Here is a 17941-nt window from a genome sequence, read left to right as displayed (position 1 = left end):
ATTCTAAATGACCAGAAGTCTCTGTAATGCAGTCCACTACTGCAGAGAGTACTATCCAAAAACTACGAGGACTCTTTAGTCATTTTGGTCTGCCAGAACAACTTGTGAGCGACAACGGACTGCAGTTCGTCTCTCAGGAGTTTCAAAATTTTATGAAGGCAAATGGGATACACCACATCACGTCAGCACCATATCATCCGTCCACCAACGGATTAGCTGAAAGATTTGTGCAGACAATGAAAAACGCTTTGAAATCAGCAAAGGGACAACACTCCATTCAAAAGCATCTGGATACCTTCTTACTTTCCTATAGAAACACACCTCATGCTACGACCCAGGCTTCCCCAGCCTTTCTAATGATGGGACGACAGCTGCGCACTTGCTTTGATCTGCTGAAACCTTCTGAACCCAGACAAACTGTGCAACATCAGCAGCAATATCAAGTCATCAGATGGGCACCCAGAGCAAAAGACCGAACCTTTAGCCCAGGGCAGCCAGTTTTGGCTCGGAATTATACTTCCAGAGCTAAATGGGTCCCGGCCACAGTCATCACTCAAACAGGACCTGTTTCCTATACAGTCCGGACTGCAGAGAATCTTACCTGGCGGCGACATGTAGATCAGCTGTTGCCAGGTCATGCCAGTCTTCAGGACCCATCTGCAGTTGAGGGGTCTGACTTCACCCCTCCTGGTGAGACACCGAATCATGAGTCACCTGTTCCTGACTGTTCTCCTCCATTACTGCCGGCAGCTGAGATACCCCTTTGCCCAGCACGAGCTGATACCACCTCCTCACCTATTCGTGCTGCGGACCCTGAGCCCCTAGTACTTTCGGGTGCAACAACACCAGAAGTTCGCCATAATCCACCTAGAGACAGAAGGCCTCCTCATCGGCTGGATCTTTAGTTAGGGCGAACCCACGGTTATGGGGCAAAATAATCCCCAGGGTTTAGCCGGGAATGGAGGCAGTCTACCCTCCTTCTCTAGTTTAGTGTGTGTTTTATTTAGGGGATGTTCTTATTAGGGGGGGAGGAATATGTTGTGTATTTGGTTGTCATGGGTTTTGTTACTATGGCAACTGAGTTAGACTATTAAGGGATAGCTCCGCCGGTTTCAACCGGCTCAGTGAGCTCTGTCTCTGTAAATAAAATGGAGGTTTTGGTTAGCTGTCTGCTCTCTGGCCTCAAGTGATTGCTTCCTACACCGGCTGCCCCAAGGATACAACAACTATATAGACACAACATGTTAGGGTGGAGGTAACAATAATAAAATAGAAGAAGAAATACATGAATAGGGAGAGGAGGGAAGGAGGTAATGAGGGGAGGGAAAGAGAGGAGGAAACATATCTAGAAACAGGGTCCAGATTTCTTCAGATTCATATAATTGATCTCTGTGGTGATAATATTCTTTCTTTGGCTGCTAACTCAGACAAGTCTGAGTACCACTGCTCTATTGTAAACATAAGTGTACTCCTCCATTTTTGTAAAATCACGCACTTGGTGATCACTGCAGTCCTCAAGAAACAAAAACTTTGTGGCGGAGTTAACACAGCTTACCATATAAATAATGTAGGATATACTTTTTGGTTGAGGTTTTGCTGCTGAAGCTGAGCACTGTTTTCACTCGTGTCCACCTCTTTCCATAGCTGACTGTCCCATAGCATAAGCCTTAGGGTTCCTATTTCTTATTACAGTACCAGCAAACATCAGAGGCTAAGGCCTTTATCTTGTGCAACCTCTATGGCAGGGGTAGGCAACCTATGGCACGCGTGCCAAAGGCGGCATGCAAGCTGATTTTCAGTGACACTCACACTGCCCGCGTCCTGGCTACCGGTTCGGGAGGCTCTGCATTTTAATTTAATTTTAAATGAAGCTTCTTAAACATTTTAAAAACCTTATTTACTTTACATACAACAATAGTTTAGTTATACATTATAGACTTATAGAAAGACCTTCTAAAAATGTTAAAATGTATGACTGGCACACAAAACCTTAAATTAGAGTGAATATATGAAGACTCGGCACACCACTTCTGAAAGGTTGCTGACCCCTGCTCTATGGCATCCAGTACACTTTGAATAAAATCTTTTGTTGTTTCAAGCATAACCTGAGATCCACAGAGGCATTTTTAACATAACAAAATATGTTTTGCCATGGGGATTATTTTAAGGGCTGTGATAACTCCCATTTCCACCATGTGTTTTTGAATATTTTTGTTCTTTTTTTAATTGCAGGGAAAATCCTTGAGTCTTATCTGTGGAGCACTGTCTTGGCTCAGAGATTTTGAAGAAAAAAAGAAGCGGGAGGAGGCCCGCCTCCTCGCAGATGAACATAATGGACAAGACAAGCAACAACAGCCTACATCATGCAGCGCAGAGGCCTCGAACTGCCAGGGCTCAGCAGGGGAGCTAGATTGGATCACTGAGTTTATGCAGAAAAAAGAAGAGCAGGCCATGGTGGACAGACTAAAGGTCAGGAAATGCTTCTTTGTAGTCAGGATCAGTAGCAGTCTGTAAGGAACACAATGGACAGCATAATAGGAACAGGGAACTTTATAAAGTCAAATGTTCTGATCTGCTAAGCACTTGTAGCTGATCATATGTAAATGATACTTTTACTCTTGTCTCTAAGGACCATGGCAAGTGTCCCAATTAATATTCTTTTGATTATTAGTATAGGGAGGACATGCAGCTATTTACATGTTCATAACTTTCAGCTGTATTTCTGGAGAACATCTTCTCAATGAGCTGGAACAATGGCAGCTGAGAAGGACTTTCAGCTCCAGTGGTTTAAACCATTAGCTGGATGTTTCTGGTGTGACTAACTGCAGTGAAACAAGACTGGCACACAGTGACTATAAACTGGTTTCAAAGATAATCCCATATTAAAAATGGGAGGATTCCCAAACCCTCTCTGCACCAATGTCTGGTTGTGTCACTAGATGACAGAGATTAATGGTCACATGGCTCTTCACAGCCAGAAAGATCAGAAACTGCATGTGGGAGAGAGAACAAAAGCATAGGGTCTACAGCAGTGGTTCTCAACCTGTTTACCGTTGTAGGCTGCATATGAAGCTCTCTAGGTGTTATGTGGGCTGCATCCACACAATATATACACTACCTGTATGGTCCTGAAGATGTCGCATGGGCCGCAGCTGTGTGCTGATTGGCCCCAAGTGAGCTGAGAGTTGAGAACCACTGGTCTAGAAAAACATCTAAATCAGCAGATGCCCCTCAAATCATCAGAATTCACTGATTCCGGAAGTGCCTTAGCCATATAGCAGATGGCTAACTGCTGATTGCTGGCAGTTGGAGGTATAAGCAGGGCTGGCCTTTGGGGTGGGCGGCTGGGGCGGTTGCGCAGGGCGGCCCACCAGAGAGGGTGCTGTGCACTGGCCTGGCCTGGCGCTCCACTTGCGCACTGTGACCAAGCAGTTGCAGTACTGCTTCCTCTCTCTCCCCTGCCCAGCATTCCCCCAGCAGGGCCAGGGCTGCCTTCTCCCTCCCCACTCCCTTGCCCCCTGGCTCCTCTCGGCCAGCCAGCCGCCAGCTGAGTGCTCCGGCCAGTGATGGCGGCTGAGAGGAGCCCTCAGCTGCTGTGGCCCCACCTCCTCCTCCCAGAGGCTCATACCACTGGGTGGAGCCGGGAGGGGGGAAGGGGCGGAGGCTTGGCGGCAGGCCTGGGGGGTTTCTGGCTGCCTCGGACATCTGGGCTCTCCTGTGGCGCGACCACCCGCTGCCTCCCTGGGCTCTCGGGCCCCTGCCAGGCCTGGGGCAGTGCTGGTGGGAGGGTGCTGCACATGTGTGCAGAAGCCAGGGAGTGTGGGGGTCTCGGACCATGCTGGGCAGGAGGTGGCACCGGCACCCAGTGGACAGACACCCTGACCAGTGCGTGCTCCTTGCTCCAGGTAAGCCCTCTCGGCACAAGCCCCGCGGAGCATCTGGAGTCCTTTCACCCCATCCTCTCACCAGTGCCCCTGGGGGAGACATAGTGCCCCCTGCCCCATCCCCCTGCCAGCACCCCTGGTCTAGGGAGGGATGTGGGTCGGGTCCAGTTTGGTCTGGGGAAGGATGTGGGTCTGGTTCAGTTCAGGGGGGGTGGTCTGGGGAGGCATGTGGGTTGGGTCTGATTTGGAGGGTTGGCCTAGTCTTGTGGAGGGCACAGCTGGTCTTGATCCTAGTCTCTGTGCCTCTCTGCCTGCGGGGGAGGACTAACAACATGAGTATGAATAATGATACTTTTTTTTTAACAGTATTAAAGTTCTTCATATTTTTAAAATGTTTTAAACAATTTTTAAATTCACCCCAATTTCATACGAAAATTAAATTCAAACCCTGGTAGTTCATATGAGAAATGTGAAGGATAAGATCGTGTGATGGTTCCCTTTTAGTGGGAGCAGCGCATGGCTGGTGCTTTGGCTTTTGTTAGCTGTCCCGTCCCCGTCCCGTCCCCGTCCCCCCCCCAGGACGGGAACATGACCTGGATACAGGGAGCCCTGATTTTGCTCCTCATTTTCCCCCCCCACACACAGCCCCTTAGGGCTGAGGAGCAGCAGTCCTGGGGGTGTGAGCAGCAATGTCAGCTGCTTCATGCATGCAGGTCAGTTTCCCCACGTTAGTGCAGGAGGGGCTGCAGGGATTAGGAGTGAAGGGGGTGCAGGAGGGGGAGCAGGTCTTCAGGACAAAGGGAGATTGGGGAGCCTAGAGAGGAATGCTGTTTGGGTTCTAAGCCTAAATTAGTAAATTGACCTATATACATCTTTTGTTTCAGGAAGAACAAATCAGGAGGAAGAAGCGAGAGGATCGTCTTGAGAAAATTCGCCATAACGTGCAACTCAAATATGCATCAAAAAGAAAGGTGAGTTAGCCAAGAGAGCAGAGGAATTTCTGTACCAGAGGTTCAGGTCCTGCTATCGCTTGTTCATACGTGTGCCTTTACTCTCATGAATATTCTCGTTGAAGTCATTGGGACTACTTGTGTGCGTAAGTGTTTGCAAGATGGGGGTGTTAAAGTCTTGGATTGTGGGTCACAAATTTCTGTCTGTGTTTGTTTTGGAAGCTCTCAAGATATGGGTGTGAAATGTGATTTTGATATGGAATATTTCCTGTGATTGCATTTGTATGCCTGGAGAGGAAGAGGCTGTACTTTGGTGGACTATACTCCCTTCTGTTGTCATCCTGTATGTCTACTTCTAGTGTTTTTGAAAAGCTTTGTTGTTTGGTTGCTTTGAAAATTCACTAAAAATAGTACAAATGTGGTGGATTATTATTTTTTTTAAATAGTCTCTAGATTTGGGTTCAACTTCAGCTCCTGATTGTGGCAGAAAAAAACCTCAAAACAGCTCCACGAAATTAATCTGAGGGTTTTTTATTTCATTTATTTATTTAGGTTCCCCTTTGGGGAACAATTACATCTATTGTCTTGCTTCACAAAGTGATATGTTAAGGTGGTTTGGAAATGGCCATGCTTTGTGAATAAAGACAGTAGATTTTATTTTTGCTCACTAAGAAGAGGGCTGGTAGGGGGGGCTGGCTTAGTTCTCCCAATTCTGAGCATCTAATTATGCATCTGGTTATGCTATGGACCAAAGTTTCAGAGACACCTGCTGAAATTTGTGTACACTCATTCTGTGTGCCTGAGCAGGCAATTCTGTGTTCAGTTGCCTATTAGGGAAATATGCTATCATATAAATTGTTGGCATGCCTTCACGTGGAATACGTATTCAGTTCTGGTCACACCATCTCAAAGGATATAGCTGAACTAAAAAGGGCGCAGAGACAAAAATAATTAGGTATAATGAAAAATTTCCATGTAAGGAGAGACTGAAAAAAATGGAACTGCTTAGTTTAGAGAAGAGACAAATAACAATAAGGTGGAGTTACACAAAATAATGAATAATCTAGAGGTGGAGGATCAGGTGCTGTGTTTTCCCTTTTTCATGACACAAGAACAAGGGGGCATTCAATGAAACGGACATGTGATTAATTTAAAGCTGATAAAAGCCCCCCTTTTTACAGAGCACAAAATTAAGCCATGGAACTTACTTCCATAGGATATTATTGATGACGATTTCAGTAGAATCCATAAAAGGGGTTAGATACTTCTAGGAATAAGAACATCACAATGTTTTTGTTTTGTTTTTTAAGCTGTAAGGGATATAAGGATATGGAGTATGCTTCAGGACATAAATCAACCACTAGCAGCTTGGAGCTAGGAGAAAATTCATTTATGGACAGTTTATGATCTACTACATGCTTTTTTGCACACTGTACTTGTACAGTACACTGTCTTGTACTGGCCCCTGTCAGACAGGATGATGGACTAAATGGACCGCTGGTATGATCTGGTATGTCAGTTACTTATGGGCAGTTCTGCACATAAGTACTTATTTTTGCACATCTGTTCACTGCACAAGCACATCTGTATTGTCTGTCTTGTACTGACTGCATCCTTTGGTGCTGTTCTGCTGGGGATGTGGATGAATCCTGTTCTGTCCATTCTGTAGGAGATGGTGCTGCCCTCTGAACTGTCTGTTGTACGGAGTGGTGCTCTCTGTCCTTGAGTGAATGATAGTTCTGTGTGTTAATTTCAGAGGCTTGAAGATGATGAGACGCAGCGGCTGCTCCAGCTCAGTAAGGAGATCTTGTCGACGGAGTTAGGGTCAGATGTTCTAGAGCAGCTGGATCACGAGGAGGAGGAGCTAATCCTTGCCGAGTATGAGAGTGATGAGGAGAAGAAAGTGGGATTGGGGTAAGGATTGGGAGTGAGTGATTCCTTGCCAGGGACTTGCTGCTTGTATCGCGTTCAGATAGTGATAATGATGTGGGGGAGTTTCTAGTTTGCTGGTTCCTGGGGTTCTTTTGTGGAAACTTAGGCATCCTTCTTTTAGATCTAAATGTATCTCTCTGTCTCACAAATCTGGAGTTTCTCCCCTATGTGGTCCTTGGAAGGCACATTCTGTATTTCTATGTAATTACATGAACCCCGAAGGCTTTTGTTCAGCTGGATCAGCTTCATGCTGACAGCACTGTGGCCTGAACTCCGATCTGAAGAAGTGCATTTTATCCGGAATGTGTAGAGCCATTTACTTCATCCAGGCCTGTTTCCCCACATAAACCCTCTGAGTGCTGGGTAAATTACTTGAGTTCAAATTCCTTACATCAGAGAAGCAAAATACTCCTCAGGGTGTCAGTAAAAGATGTTAAGCCTGCAGATTAGTACTGACAGCTTTTGAGGCTCTAGCATTTAAAAAGAAGACATGAACATCTCGCAGGACACTGAACCTCTGCATAAAAACCACACACAGTCGCGCTCTCTCTCTCATATAAACACAGTTGTTCCTTTGGCATCTGGATTTCAGTTTAAACCATGTGTTACCAGGGAAAAACAAAACACTTAAAATTTGGATTTACCAGCAAGTATAATAAATACTTACATAGCACCTTCCATCCGAATAAATCCAAAGCACTTACTAAAATACATGTAAATGGAATTGCTTTACCTAGCACTAAAATGCAGTCACTTCTGGCGTAACCTGGCCCGCACCTGGAGCGTATGTTGTTATGCAGTAGTATGGGGAGTAGATGATTTTAGTCAAGGACTAAATACCTTTGATTCTTTACTGAACGCAGAGAGCAGATAGTACCTCAGTTTCATCCTAAAGGCTCAAACACATGGCAAACTGCATCAGATTATGTTTAAAACTTAATGCCTGCACCACTCAGCCATGCACTCTGGTTTATTTTAACACCTTTTGGAGACTCTCGGGTATTAGATTTTTGGCTCACCTGACCTCTATCTCTGCTTTGTGTGCATACATATGTGTTTGAGGTTTCATTTTAAATAGCGTAGCAAGGAATATTGTGGAACTGATTAGCACGGGCCTGGAGCTCATGAGCTAGTAAATCCTCATAAACTCTGTAAAGTGCCTACTAAAGAGAATGCCAAAGAATGCTCAGGTTAGTGCTGGATACCGGAGTTGTAACTGCTAAAAAGTGCATGTTTGACCCCTGATTGCTGTTCATCAGACTTACAGGCCACTTCCAGAAAATCTGACTTTAATACAGCTAATGGTTCAGGAGACTGAGGTTTTTCCTGAGCTGATGCTGCCACCTCACTCGAAGTCACTTTCTCATGGGTGAGCACTGTATATGAGACAAATCTTTTGGAGAGCCGCTGAAAGAAAACGGTTTTGTTTTCCCCACCCCCGCAGGTTGGATGAAGATGATGATGATGATTTGGAGGAGGAGCATGTGACCAAGGTAAGATGTGGAGGGGTCTCTAATGCTTCCCTTTTACAATGTGTGTAAAAGAAGAATTAAAGTTTCCTTAGAGCTACAGTGTGATATGGGACAGTGGGATCTAAGAATCGGGTATCTGGATTACTCCTCAACCTGTCAAAAGCAGCTTTGTGGATGCCACTGCCCAGCTAAGGGGATCTCTGCCACCATTTCCTTTTGAATTATACTGGCTGTTTAGGCAGCTTACTCTGCTGAGATCGCTAGGATTTCTTCCCTGAAGTCACTGTAAATGCACACTACTGAAAATGGCCATTTATTACTTTTAAGAGCCACTGCTTGCTTGCCACTTGGTTCTCTAGTGCCTGGACTGGTGGCGCATGCTGCTGTGTCCTCTCGAGAGTCTCTCTGAAACTTGGGAGAAATGGCAAGAGTCTCTTAAAATGTGTCTTAGCAGGGTTTTTTCCTCTGCTTTACTCCTGTTAGTAAGAGACAATGCTACAATCTGCTGGCCCCTGACAAGGTTCAGCCTTTGAAAGGCACACCTGATACACAAGGCAGGAAATGCTTTATTAAATGTCCCACACCTTGTGGGGGCTATTTGAAATCCAGTCGCACATTGACTCCTTGGTTAGATTGGGAGACATAGATGTCACCTTTCACTGCTAGGCTGTATTGTAGGTAACTTGCTACCCGCGTGCCCCCTGGCATCTGGGTGTGGCATCGTGAATCTGCATCTATTCACTTGTCAGCTGTCAGGTTTGGTCCTCAAAGGTGGGATGATAGTTCCAGAGGCTGAACCCGCCTACTGAGTCACGCAGTGCCTTATTTTGCTCAGGATATTAGACAGCCAAAAGATGGTCCTGTGTGCAGTCATGGGGTCTTCAAGCATCCCATGAATCTGTCTCAAAGTCCCTCCTGTCCAGGTTTTGAGGGTCTTTCCCATCCAGATTCTCTCATGGCAGGGTAGGCAGACAGCCCTCCTTGAATTCCTCCAGTCTTCCTTTTCTTTTTAATCACAGATTTACTACTGCAGCCGCACACACTCCCAGCTGGCTCAGTTTGTGCATGAAGTTCAGAAGAGCCCTTTTGGTGAGGAGATACGGCTGGTGTCACTGGGGTCCAGGCAGGTATGCAGCACTCTGAGGTGGTTCCCAGGGGAACTTAAATGCTATCTTAAAAATACAACAATCCTTCTTGAAATCCCGGGAGATGTGTGTGGGTATGGCAGCTATGTCACTAGTAAACACCTAGTAAAAATATTTGAGACTCACTTCCTCAGGTGCCCAGATTTTGCTCCTCTGAAAGTGACATTAGTGATGTGTGGGCTTAGCTTAGGTTGCCAGAATCAGAGCAAATACTAGCTACCCTAATCTTTTTAATTTGGCATTGTGGTGGTGCCATATGCCCCACCATGAGCTTGGTGTGACACCCTGCTGAGGTTCCCAGAACTGTGAGCCACTGTGTTACCCCTCTGAGCCTCAGCAAGTGAGAGCTTTGCTGCTGCTAAGCAGTGTGTCAGCTCCCTGACATGCCAGCTTGTCTGCCTTGCCAGCAAACTCTTCGGGACTCTGCCAGTCCAAACCTTGCCTAGCAGGTAACAGTCAGTGAACTCCAATTCCTGAGTTCTGCAGAGACCTCTTTCTCTGCAATGCTCCGCCCTTGCTGTAGCACCCACAAAATCTTACCAAGTTTGCTGCTCCTTTCAAAGTACACAGCATCTTACTAACCTAACGGGGGTTGACAAACCCCCCTCCTCAGTGAAAGCACTGAGTTGGTTTATGATAAAAGTAAAACAAGTTTATTAACTTGTGGCATAGGTTTAAGTGATACCAAGTATAAGGATAGAAATGGTTACCAACAAATAAATGCTTCTAGGACTCAAACTTAATTTCAGCAAGTTACAGTCTTTGCCTATGCCAGTTTCTCACGTATACTCTGTTCCCAGAGACTTCAGCCCCCTTGGCTGAAGGATCCATTATTCTGTGACTTCAAGAGCTCTAGCCTTGTTAGTCCCTCAAGTGAGGGATGCCAAAATGGCTTTTTCCTTTCTGCTTATATCCTCAATCCCTTCTTGGGGCTCAGCTTGCTGTGTCCACCAGGGAGCTGATGCCATGTTCATGTTTGCAGTCTCTCTCTCTACCCCCTCCACCCCCCGCCCCTTGAGTTAGTAAAGTGACTATCTTCTCACTTACTAGTTTGATGGCTTTGTTTGCCTTTTATGTAAATGTACTTTCACTGTGTCTCTTTGCTCAACTGACATTGGAGACTCATTAAAGCAGGAGGGACCGCATTCCTTTGTCTGAGGTTGGGGTGACTTAGGCTTTCTCTGCCAAACACATCTTAAAAACACATTTCCAGCACATATGTATAACTTGTCATAGATCACCTGTACACACATGACCCAGTATTAACGACCAGTATGTTACTAGTTCGCTTATGATACTTTATATGATACTTTTTAGATACAGATTATGACAACAGTGTGTTAGTTGTAGTATATCCAGCCAGACAAGAGTTGCGGACAGTGTCACACTTGGATCAAGTGCTGGAACCTGTAATCTCCAGGGGTGAACCTCTGTGTTAAAAATTAGAGCACCCAAGGGCCACGTTTGGCCCACGGACTGTGTTTTGGCCACCCTTGTCATACATTCAAGAACCTTGCTTTCCTCTTCTACTTTGGGGACATCACAAACACCTGATGTTTGCTTTGTTTTGGTATTCCTGCAGGTTCTGACGTAAATGGGAAAACCACAGAGCCATGGATGCAGGCAATAGACCATCTTTGGGGCACCTTTTTTTTTTTTTTGGTCTGCTTGCTGTTTATAAACTTTATGGTGGCGTACAGGAGATTTGGTAACTCGTTCCTGAGTAAGGCAAAGTATGCACACCTGGCAGCATCCATGTACTGTAGAACAGTGGTTCTCAACCAGGGGTCTGGGGGCTGCCAAAATAAACCAGAGAGCATGGCCAGTGTTAGACTCACTGGGATCTGGGGCTGAAGCCTGAGCCCCACCATCCTGGGATGAAGCCGAAACTTGAGCAACTTAGCTTTGCAGACCCCCTGTGGCATGGGGCCCGAGGCAGTTGCCCTGCTTGCTGCTCCCTAATGCCAGCCCTGGCTTTTAATCTACTGGATATGCAGAAAAAGAGTTGTGGTGGCAGAGGAGGGCCATGGCGTTTTTATAGCCTGTTGAGGGAGAGCTCAGAAAGAAAGAGGTTGAGAACCCCTGCTGTAGAAGACCTTTCCAGTTTCTAGGGCTAGTCTTAGACAGACTGTTATAAAGGAAATTGTACCTTGCAAATGAAAGTGAGAACACATAACAGCTTCTCTCATTCTGTTTCTCTCTAAGAACCTCTGTGTGAACGAGGAGGTGCGCCATCTGGGGGCTGTCCAGCTGATCAATGACCGCTGTGTGGAAATGCAGAAGAACAAACATGGTATGAACACTTCCTAACTTGGACTACTGGGGAAGCAACTGCTACTGCAATCAGTGTGAACGCTTTTCTAGTGCAATGCGCTTTGTCTGGCTGCTGATAGAGTAGCCTATGGGGGTACAAGGGGTTTTCTTCAAATGCTGCTGTTTCCCATGTGGGAAGTGGGGCGTGTCTCTCTAAGCCAGCTAGGCTGTGTCTTGGGGGTGTTTGTTTCAAAGGGAGAGGGTGTCATTTCCAGCTGGACTTTGGAGCTTTGTGAACGGACAAGTGGAGATCCAGAGCGTGCTTCAGTGAGTGGAAGGTTGTATTGTAGATATGGAAAAGAGTTGTCTAGAATAGGAGCTAGAAGTCAGGAGATCTTTTTCTTTTTTCTCCTAAATCTGTTCCCAGCTCTGCCACTGAGGACAATCCTTCCCTAAAGTACCATCCACCAAGATGCTCACTTTTTAGCTCCCTAGAGCAAGACTGACAAGAATTCCCTGAGCTCGTTGGCCTTTAACATCAGTGGTGGTAGGGTAGGTTGTGAGCCAGAGTTCCTGCTTCCTGTCCTGGGCCAGCCCCGGAGCTTACCAGCTGTACTTGGAATGTTCCAGTTGGAGTCTTCTTGACCACCATTGGTGATGGAGCTTGCTGCAGAAGCCACACCTTCAATGCTAGCTGCTCCGGCTCTTCCTCTGCATTACTCAAAGCCATTGAGTGGCCTTTTAAAAATTCAGCTTAGCCTTCCCGTCAGATCCATTAACGACAGAATTTTCTCGATGAGGCTTTTGGTCTGTGATTGTTTTGGTTATCCTCACTCACCCATTCCATCTTCCTTTGGAGTTTAGAGGTTATCTTTATTGACATGTGATGTGGCCGTTAAAAAAGCTAATGTGGTCTTGGGATGCATTAGGCGAGGTATTTCTAGTAGAGATAAGGAGGTGCTAGTCCCATTATACAAGGCGTTGGTGAGACCTCATTTGGTTGTGTGTGCAGTTTTTGTCTCCCATGTTTAAGAAGGATGAATTCAAAACTGGGAACGTACAAAGAGAAGGGGAATGAGAAATGGAGGAATGGAATGAAAGCCGTATGAAGGGAGGAGGGAGGAGTTTGTTTTTTTTTTTTTTCAAAAGAGGGGAGGGGGAGAGAGAGAGGATAAAGATCTTTAAATATAGGAGGAATATATAGGGAGGGGAGAGCTTATTTCTCAGTACTATTGTGAACACGAGAACAAATGGATATAAATTGGCATGAAGGAAGTTTAGGCAAGAAGGTGATTGAAAAATTAGACAAAGGTTTTTAGAAGGAATTCTGGAACAGCCTGGAAGGAAAGGAAACAGTGGGGAGGAGGTGACCTCTTCTGGCTTAAGATAAGGCTTTGAAGTTTATGGAGGGAATGGTTTGATAGGATAAACAGATTTTAGTCAATAGGGTGTCAGCCACCCACCACTGGTAATTGGGTCATCGTCAATGTTTTGATATCTTTCCTGAGTTTCCTGAGTATCTCTTTGCAGAGTCTTGCCCCCATGGGGGGGTTTGGATAGCCAGGAGTTTTGGGGTCGAGGATTTTTTCAGGTCCAGGCAGTGGCAGGGTAGATTGTTTCTGGGGCAGGAGGCCGCAGGCAGGGGGGTGGGAAGGCTGAGGATTATCTATCAGGATTTTGGAGTCTTTAAATCAGGATTTTGGGACTTCAACAGCTGGGGAGAGAAGGGTGGGCAGGGGGGGGGTGGGTCAGATTTTGTTGGTCAGCTTTTGCGGCTGGGAGGTCAGATGATCATATCCTTCTGATCTGACATGGGACCATATTTTCAAAAACAGCTAAGTGACCAAGGAGGCCACGTCCCACTGAAATTCAGTCAGACTCAGGCACTTTTGAAAGCATTGCTCTCAGCGATGCTTTTTGCACTTTGCTCTTTGTTCTGAAGCATATTTTTGATTCTGGAAACTTTCACCAGTTGTGTTATTGGAACTGACTTGAATGTTCCGAGTGCACTCAGTATTCTGGTGATAGGCTTTGTACAGGCACCTGGATGGAATAGAATAGAAAAGCCAAGTGCTCAGTGTGTGGTAGCTTGTATTGCTCCCTGCTATGACTGCCCTTAAGAGCTAAAACATCCTTTTTAAGAGCTTGGAGAGTTCTAGGGAGAGACTGGTGGGCGTGGGAATCCTGTGGGAATGATATCTTCAGAGAATCAGAACTAGTCAGACACCCCACTCCTCTCCCCACCTCACAAGGGTGTGGAGATCCTTCGAGACACTTGTGCCCATTGAGTACTTTGAGTCTGTCACTGCAATGGGGAGGACGTTGAGTGGAAGGTCCTTGTGTTTGTAACTCCCTACTGCTACTAGAGGTGATCAGAATGATCCCCAGTACGAGCATTTTTACAGTCTGTTGTTGAAGCCACCTTGTGATAATATCAGAAGCTGCACAATGGTGTGGGGGTGAGAAAAGAAGAAAAAATTCCAAGTGGCTAAATCTCGTGATAGTAAGAGCAGGATCCACTGGGGACAATACTATGTGCAAGTCTTAATGCTCTATTCAGTGTCTCGATAGTACAGCACTGGGCACTATATATATACAATAGGTAGGTAGTGGATGGTCAGGTGTGTTGCAAAATCTACTTTGAGATCCCTGGATGAAAGGTGCTATAAAGATGCAAAGTAATTGTTCTGGCTCTTGTGAATGTTGCTTATACTCACAGTTCCTTTCTGCCTCCTGCACTCAGGGAAGAAGAGTGAGGGAGAGGAATCAGAGGGGAAGAAAAGGCGTGTGAGCCGGGCTGTGTGTCCATTTTACTCCTATGAGCAAATGCAGTTTCTCCGGGACGAGGTTCTAGTCAAGGTGAAAGATATTGAGCAGCTGGTGGCCTTGGGCAAGGAGACTAAAGCCTGTCCATATTATGGGAGTCGCTATGCCATTCCTGCTGCCCAGGTGAGAGGCTAGGGCTGTTGGTGAGGAATAGCTCCCTGGCACCAGAAAATAAACCAACTCGCTTGTTCTTTGTAATGCTGTATTCCTCAGGTTTCCTGCTGACCATGTCAACCAAGAACTGGAAAGTTGAGTGTTTTCTACACGTCAGCAAAATTAGATCTGATCGAAAAACGGAAATTCCAATATTTCAGCTTTGGTTTCAGTCCCATTTTGGGACAAAGTCAAAGTATTGAAACTTGTCTTGGAAAGAAAAGTTCTGAAAGATTTGGAAATATCTAAATATTTTTGTTTCACTGTTTGTGATTGGAATGAATTGTTTCAATGTTCCTGAATTTAAATATTTTGTTTGATCAAAAATGAAACGTTTCTGGTTGTTTCCGTATTATTCTCTGGCTACCTGGGTTGTCATGGAGCCTCATGGGAGTTGTAGTTCAGATGCCTCAGACTCCCATTTCCCAGCATGAGTCAGGACTACGTCTTCCATGTTCCATCTCGTTCCTGGGAAACCCAGGATGCACATGGCAGCTTGGCTAGGTGAGAACGTGGTGTGCCATGGGACATGTAGTCTGGCTGGGGAGCCGAGCCCAGCCCATGAGAAAAGACGGGCATGAGGCACACGAAGTCCAACTCCCATGGTGCACGGTGGTGACTCAGGCTGATGTTGGGATGAATGTTAAATTGACTCACAATGAAACATTTTGTTTGCATTTTCCTGAAGGAAAATTGATAAATTTCAGCAGAACTGACCCATTCCCATGGAAACGCAGAAACCAAATTCCCTACCAGCTCTAACCAAAACGTAGAGCTCAATATTGCCCTTTGGAGGAGTGGGAGAGGAGGAGAGTGGTTAGAGCAGAGGGGTGGGGATCAATGCCACTATTTAATTGTGATGTGGTGCAATTCATTTAGTCTCTCTGTGCCCAGTTTACTCTGTTATAATACCCAGCTCCCTTACCAGGGACATGGTGAGGCTTACTTAATGCTTGTAAGGCATTTTGAGATATTTGGCTGAAAGGTGGCTTATAAGTGCAAAGTGGTATTTGCAATGGTACTCTGGTGCCAGCCCTGACAGGGAAAGACGGTCTGAGCCATTTCCATTGCTCTCTGTGTGTTGCTGTGAGAAGGATTTCTCTGTGACCATCTAATAACATGAGAATTTGTGAAAGGCATTCATCCGCAGATTCCTTGCTAAAATAGCGTTTTTAATGTAAATACTTTGGGGGAAACACACATCCAGTGGCTAGAGCATGGGACAGGCAGTTGGAAGACCCGGCTTCTCTTACCAGCTCAGCTGTTCACTTGCTGTATGATCTTGAACAAGTCCCCTAGCCTCTTTCTACCTCTGTTTCGTATCCATAACGAAAGGGAGTAATATTACTTACCTGCCTTTTGGAAAGCTCTTTGTAAACACCCACTATTCATACTATTAAAATAGTCAGGTCATTTAAGGCTTGGGTTTCTCCCGCAGCTGGTGGTGTTGCCTTATCAGATGCTCCTGCATGAATCTACCAGATGTGCTTCTGGGATCAAACTGAAGGATCAGGTGGTGATTATTGATGAGGCCCACAATCTGATAGACACTATAACCTGCATCTACAGCGCCGAAGTCCGTGGATCTCAGGTGAGTCAGGCACTGGAGGTCACTGCTCTGTTAACCACTTTTGTGTTCTGTATCTAGCAGGTTGCCACCTGTAATGGAACCCAGCATTTATGGAGTTGTTAATACCAGCTCTGTTTCTGTTGTAGCTGTGCTGTGCCCACTCCCAGCTGCTGCAGTACATGGAACGATACAGGTGAGGATCCCAGAGAGGAACAGCCCCACAGCTGCAAGCAGAGGAGATGCCAAAGCTTATTTCTCTCTCATCTGCAGGGCCTTGTCCCGCGTTTCCCGTTTGGAAGGTTATTTGTACTAATGCTCTGAGAGATGAAAGGAGAGTGCTGGTGTACTAGCTCTGTTTAGAACCTTTGTAAGCCTGGTTCCCAGGGTTGGTATTAGACAGCAAGGGTGACATTTTAGCATGTGTGGCTTTTTCTCGTTCTCTTAATTTCTTTCCCAGTTTCTCCCTCTACTTTCTACGATGGTAACCACGTGCTGTGCCATAAACTCCAGTTTTTAGTTTTTCGCATCTCTCCCAGGCCTTGACCCTTCGTGTTCTAGCTGCCTTTGTGGCTGAAACACAATGAATTCTGGTGACCTCCAAGGCAGAATTTGTGTACAGTGTATCAGCCCTGTCCAAAGCTTGCGTCAGGCTTACCAGCTCTACAGTGATTGTTGCATATAGGGCTAATAATTGTGTATTTGTCTAGCACAGTTGGTCTCTCTCTTTTTTTTTTTTTTTTTTTTAACTGGTGACCCCTTTCATATCTCAAGCCTCTGAGTGCGACCCCCCCCCTAATAAATTAAACACACTGTTTAATATATTTAACACCATTATAAATGCTGGAAGCAAGTGGAGTTTGGGGTGGAGGTTGGCAGCTCGTGACCCCCCCCATGTAATGACCTTGTGACCCCCTGAGAGGTCCTGACCCCCAGTTTGAGAACCCCTGGGCTAGCACCTAGCACAGTTGGGCCTAAATCCTGATTGGGCTTTGGGCACTACTGCAATACAAATAAATTAACCCTAACCGGTGAGAGAGGAAAAAATCTGTGCTAGAAACTGTTAAACACTTGAACTCTTGAAGTGACATCGCTGGGTAGTGCAGTGATTCTGGCACCTGTGAACACTTGGCCGGGGCTTTCTGGGGTTTGTCCCTTGCACGCAAACTGGGAGAGTGAGTCCAAGAGAAAACTGTGTTAGTTCTCATCTCCTCATGATGAAGAAATGGAGTTGGGCCGATCAGCTTGATGGCTTGTGTTTGGGACGTAGGAAGCTGTGTGTTATAGTCCCTGTGGGCCATTCATTCTGGTGTTTAATACCATCAACTATCTCGTAGGAAACGTCTGAAGGCAAAAAACCTGATGTACATTAAACAGATTCTGTATTTGCTGGAGAGGTTTGTGTCCATACTAGGAGGTAAGAAAGCTTCCACTTCCATTGATTGTTCCTAAGACTCTGAGCTGGCTGGTGCTTCCTCAGAGTGTAATTGCCTCCCCTCTCTCTCCCTGTGGCTTTTGCAAACTGTTTATATCCTAGCTCTGTCACCTGCTAACTTTATTTGTCAACCTGTTCTGCAAATTGGGGATGTTGACTGTTGGATCCCCCTGAAGCTTGCTGCCTCTTTCATTAAAAGGAGGCAGCAGGTTATGCTGTACATCACTGGGAAAAGGTCTTTTTTTTCCCCCCCTGTATTCCCAACAATTTCTCAGATTTGAGTGATAGGGGAATTAAGGGTGCCAAGTTACTAAGATGGCAGAC

General features: G+C 45.9%; 1 protein-coding gene across 2 annotated transcripts in view; it reads left to right on the top strand.

Moving 5' to 3' along the window:
- DDX11 (DEAD/H-box helicase 11) overlaps positions 1 to 17941 on the top strand; it is a 39673-nt gene that overhangs the window by 5435 nt on the left and 16297 nt on the right. For both annotated transcript variants that reach the window (XM_039547449.1, XM_039547457.1), the window contains 10 exons: positions 2233 to 2469; positions 4769 to 4855; positions 6591 to 6748; positions 8211 to 8259; positions 9258 to 9365; positions 11589 to 11676; positions 14380 to 14585; positions 16054 to 16206; positions 16332 to 16378; positions 17520 to 17599. In XM_039547449.1, the coding sequence (XP_039403383.1) occupies positions 2233 to 2469; positions 4769 to 4855; positions 6591 to 6748; positions 8211 to 8259; positions 9258 to 9365; positions 11589 to 11676; positions 14380 to 14585; positions 16054 to 16206; positions 16332 to 16378; positions 17520 to 17599 (1213 nt within the window). The remainder of the gene's footprint in view (positions 1 to 2232; positions 2470 to 4768; positions 4856 to 6590; positions 6749 to 8210; positions 8260 to 9257; positions 9366 to 11588; positions 11677 to 14379; positions 14586 to 16053; positions 16207 to 16331; positions 16379 to 17519; positions 17600 to 17941) is intronic.

This window comes from Mauremys reevesii, linkage group 1 (genome assembly GCF_016161935.1).
Source record: "Mauremys reevesii isolate NIE-2019 linkage group 1, ASM1616193v1, whole genome shotgun sequence".
In the NCBI taxonomy this organism is placed as follows: Eukaryota; Metazoa; Chordata; order Testudines; family Geoemydidae; genus Mauremys; species Mauremys reevesii.
This window is presented reverse-complemented; position numbering and strand designations above follow the sequence as displayed.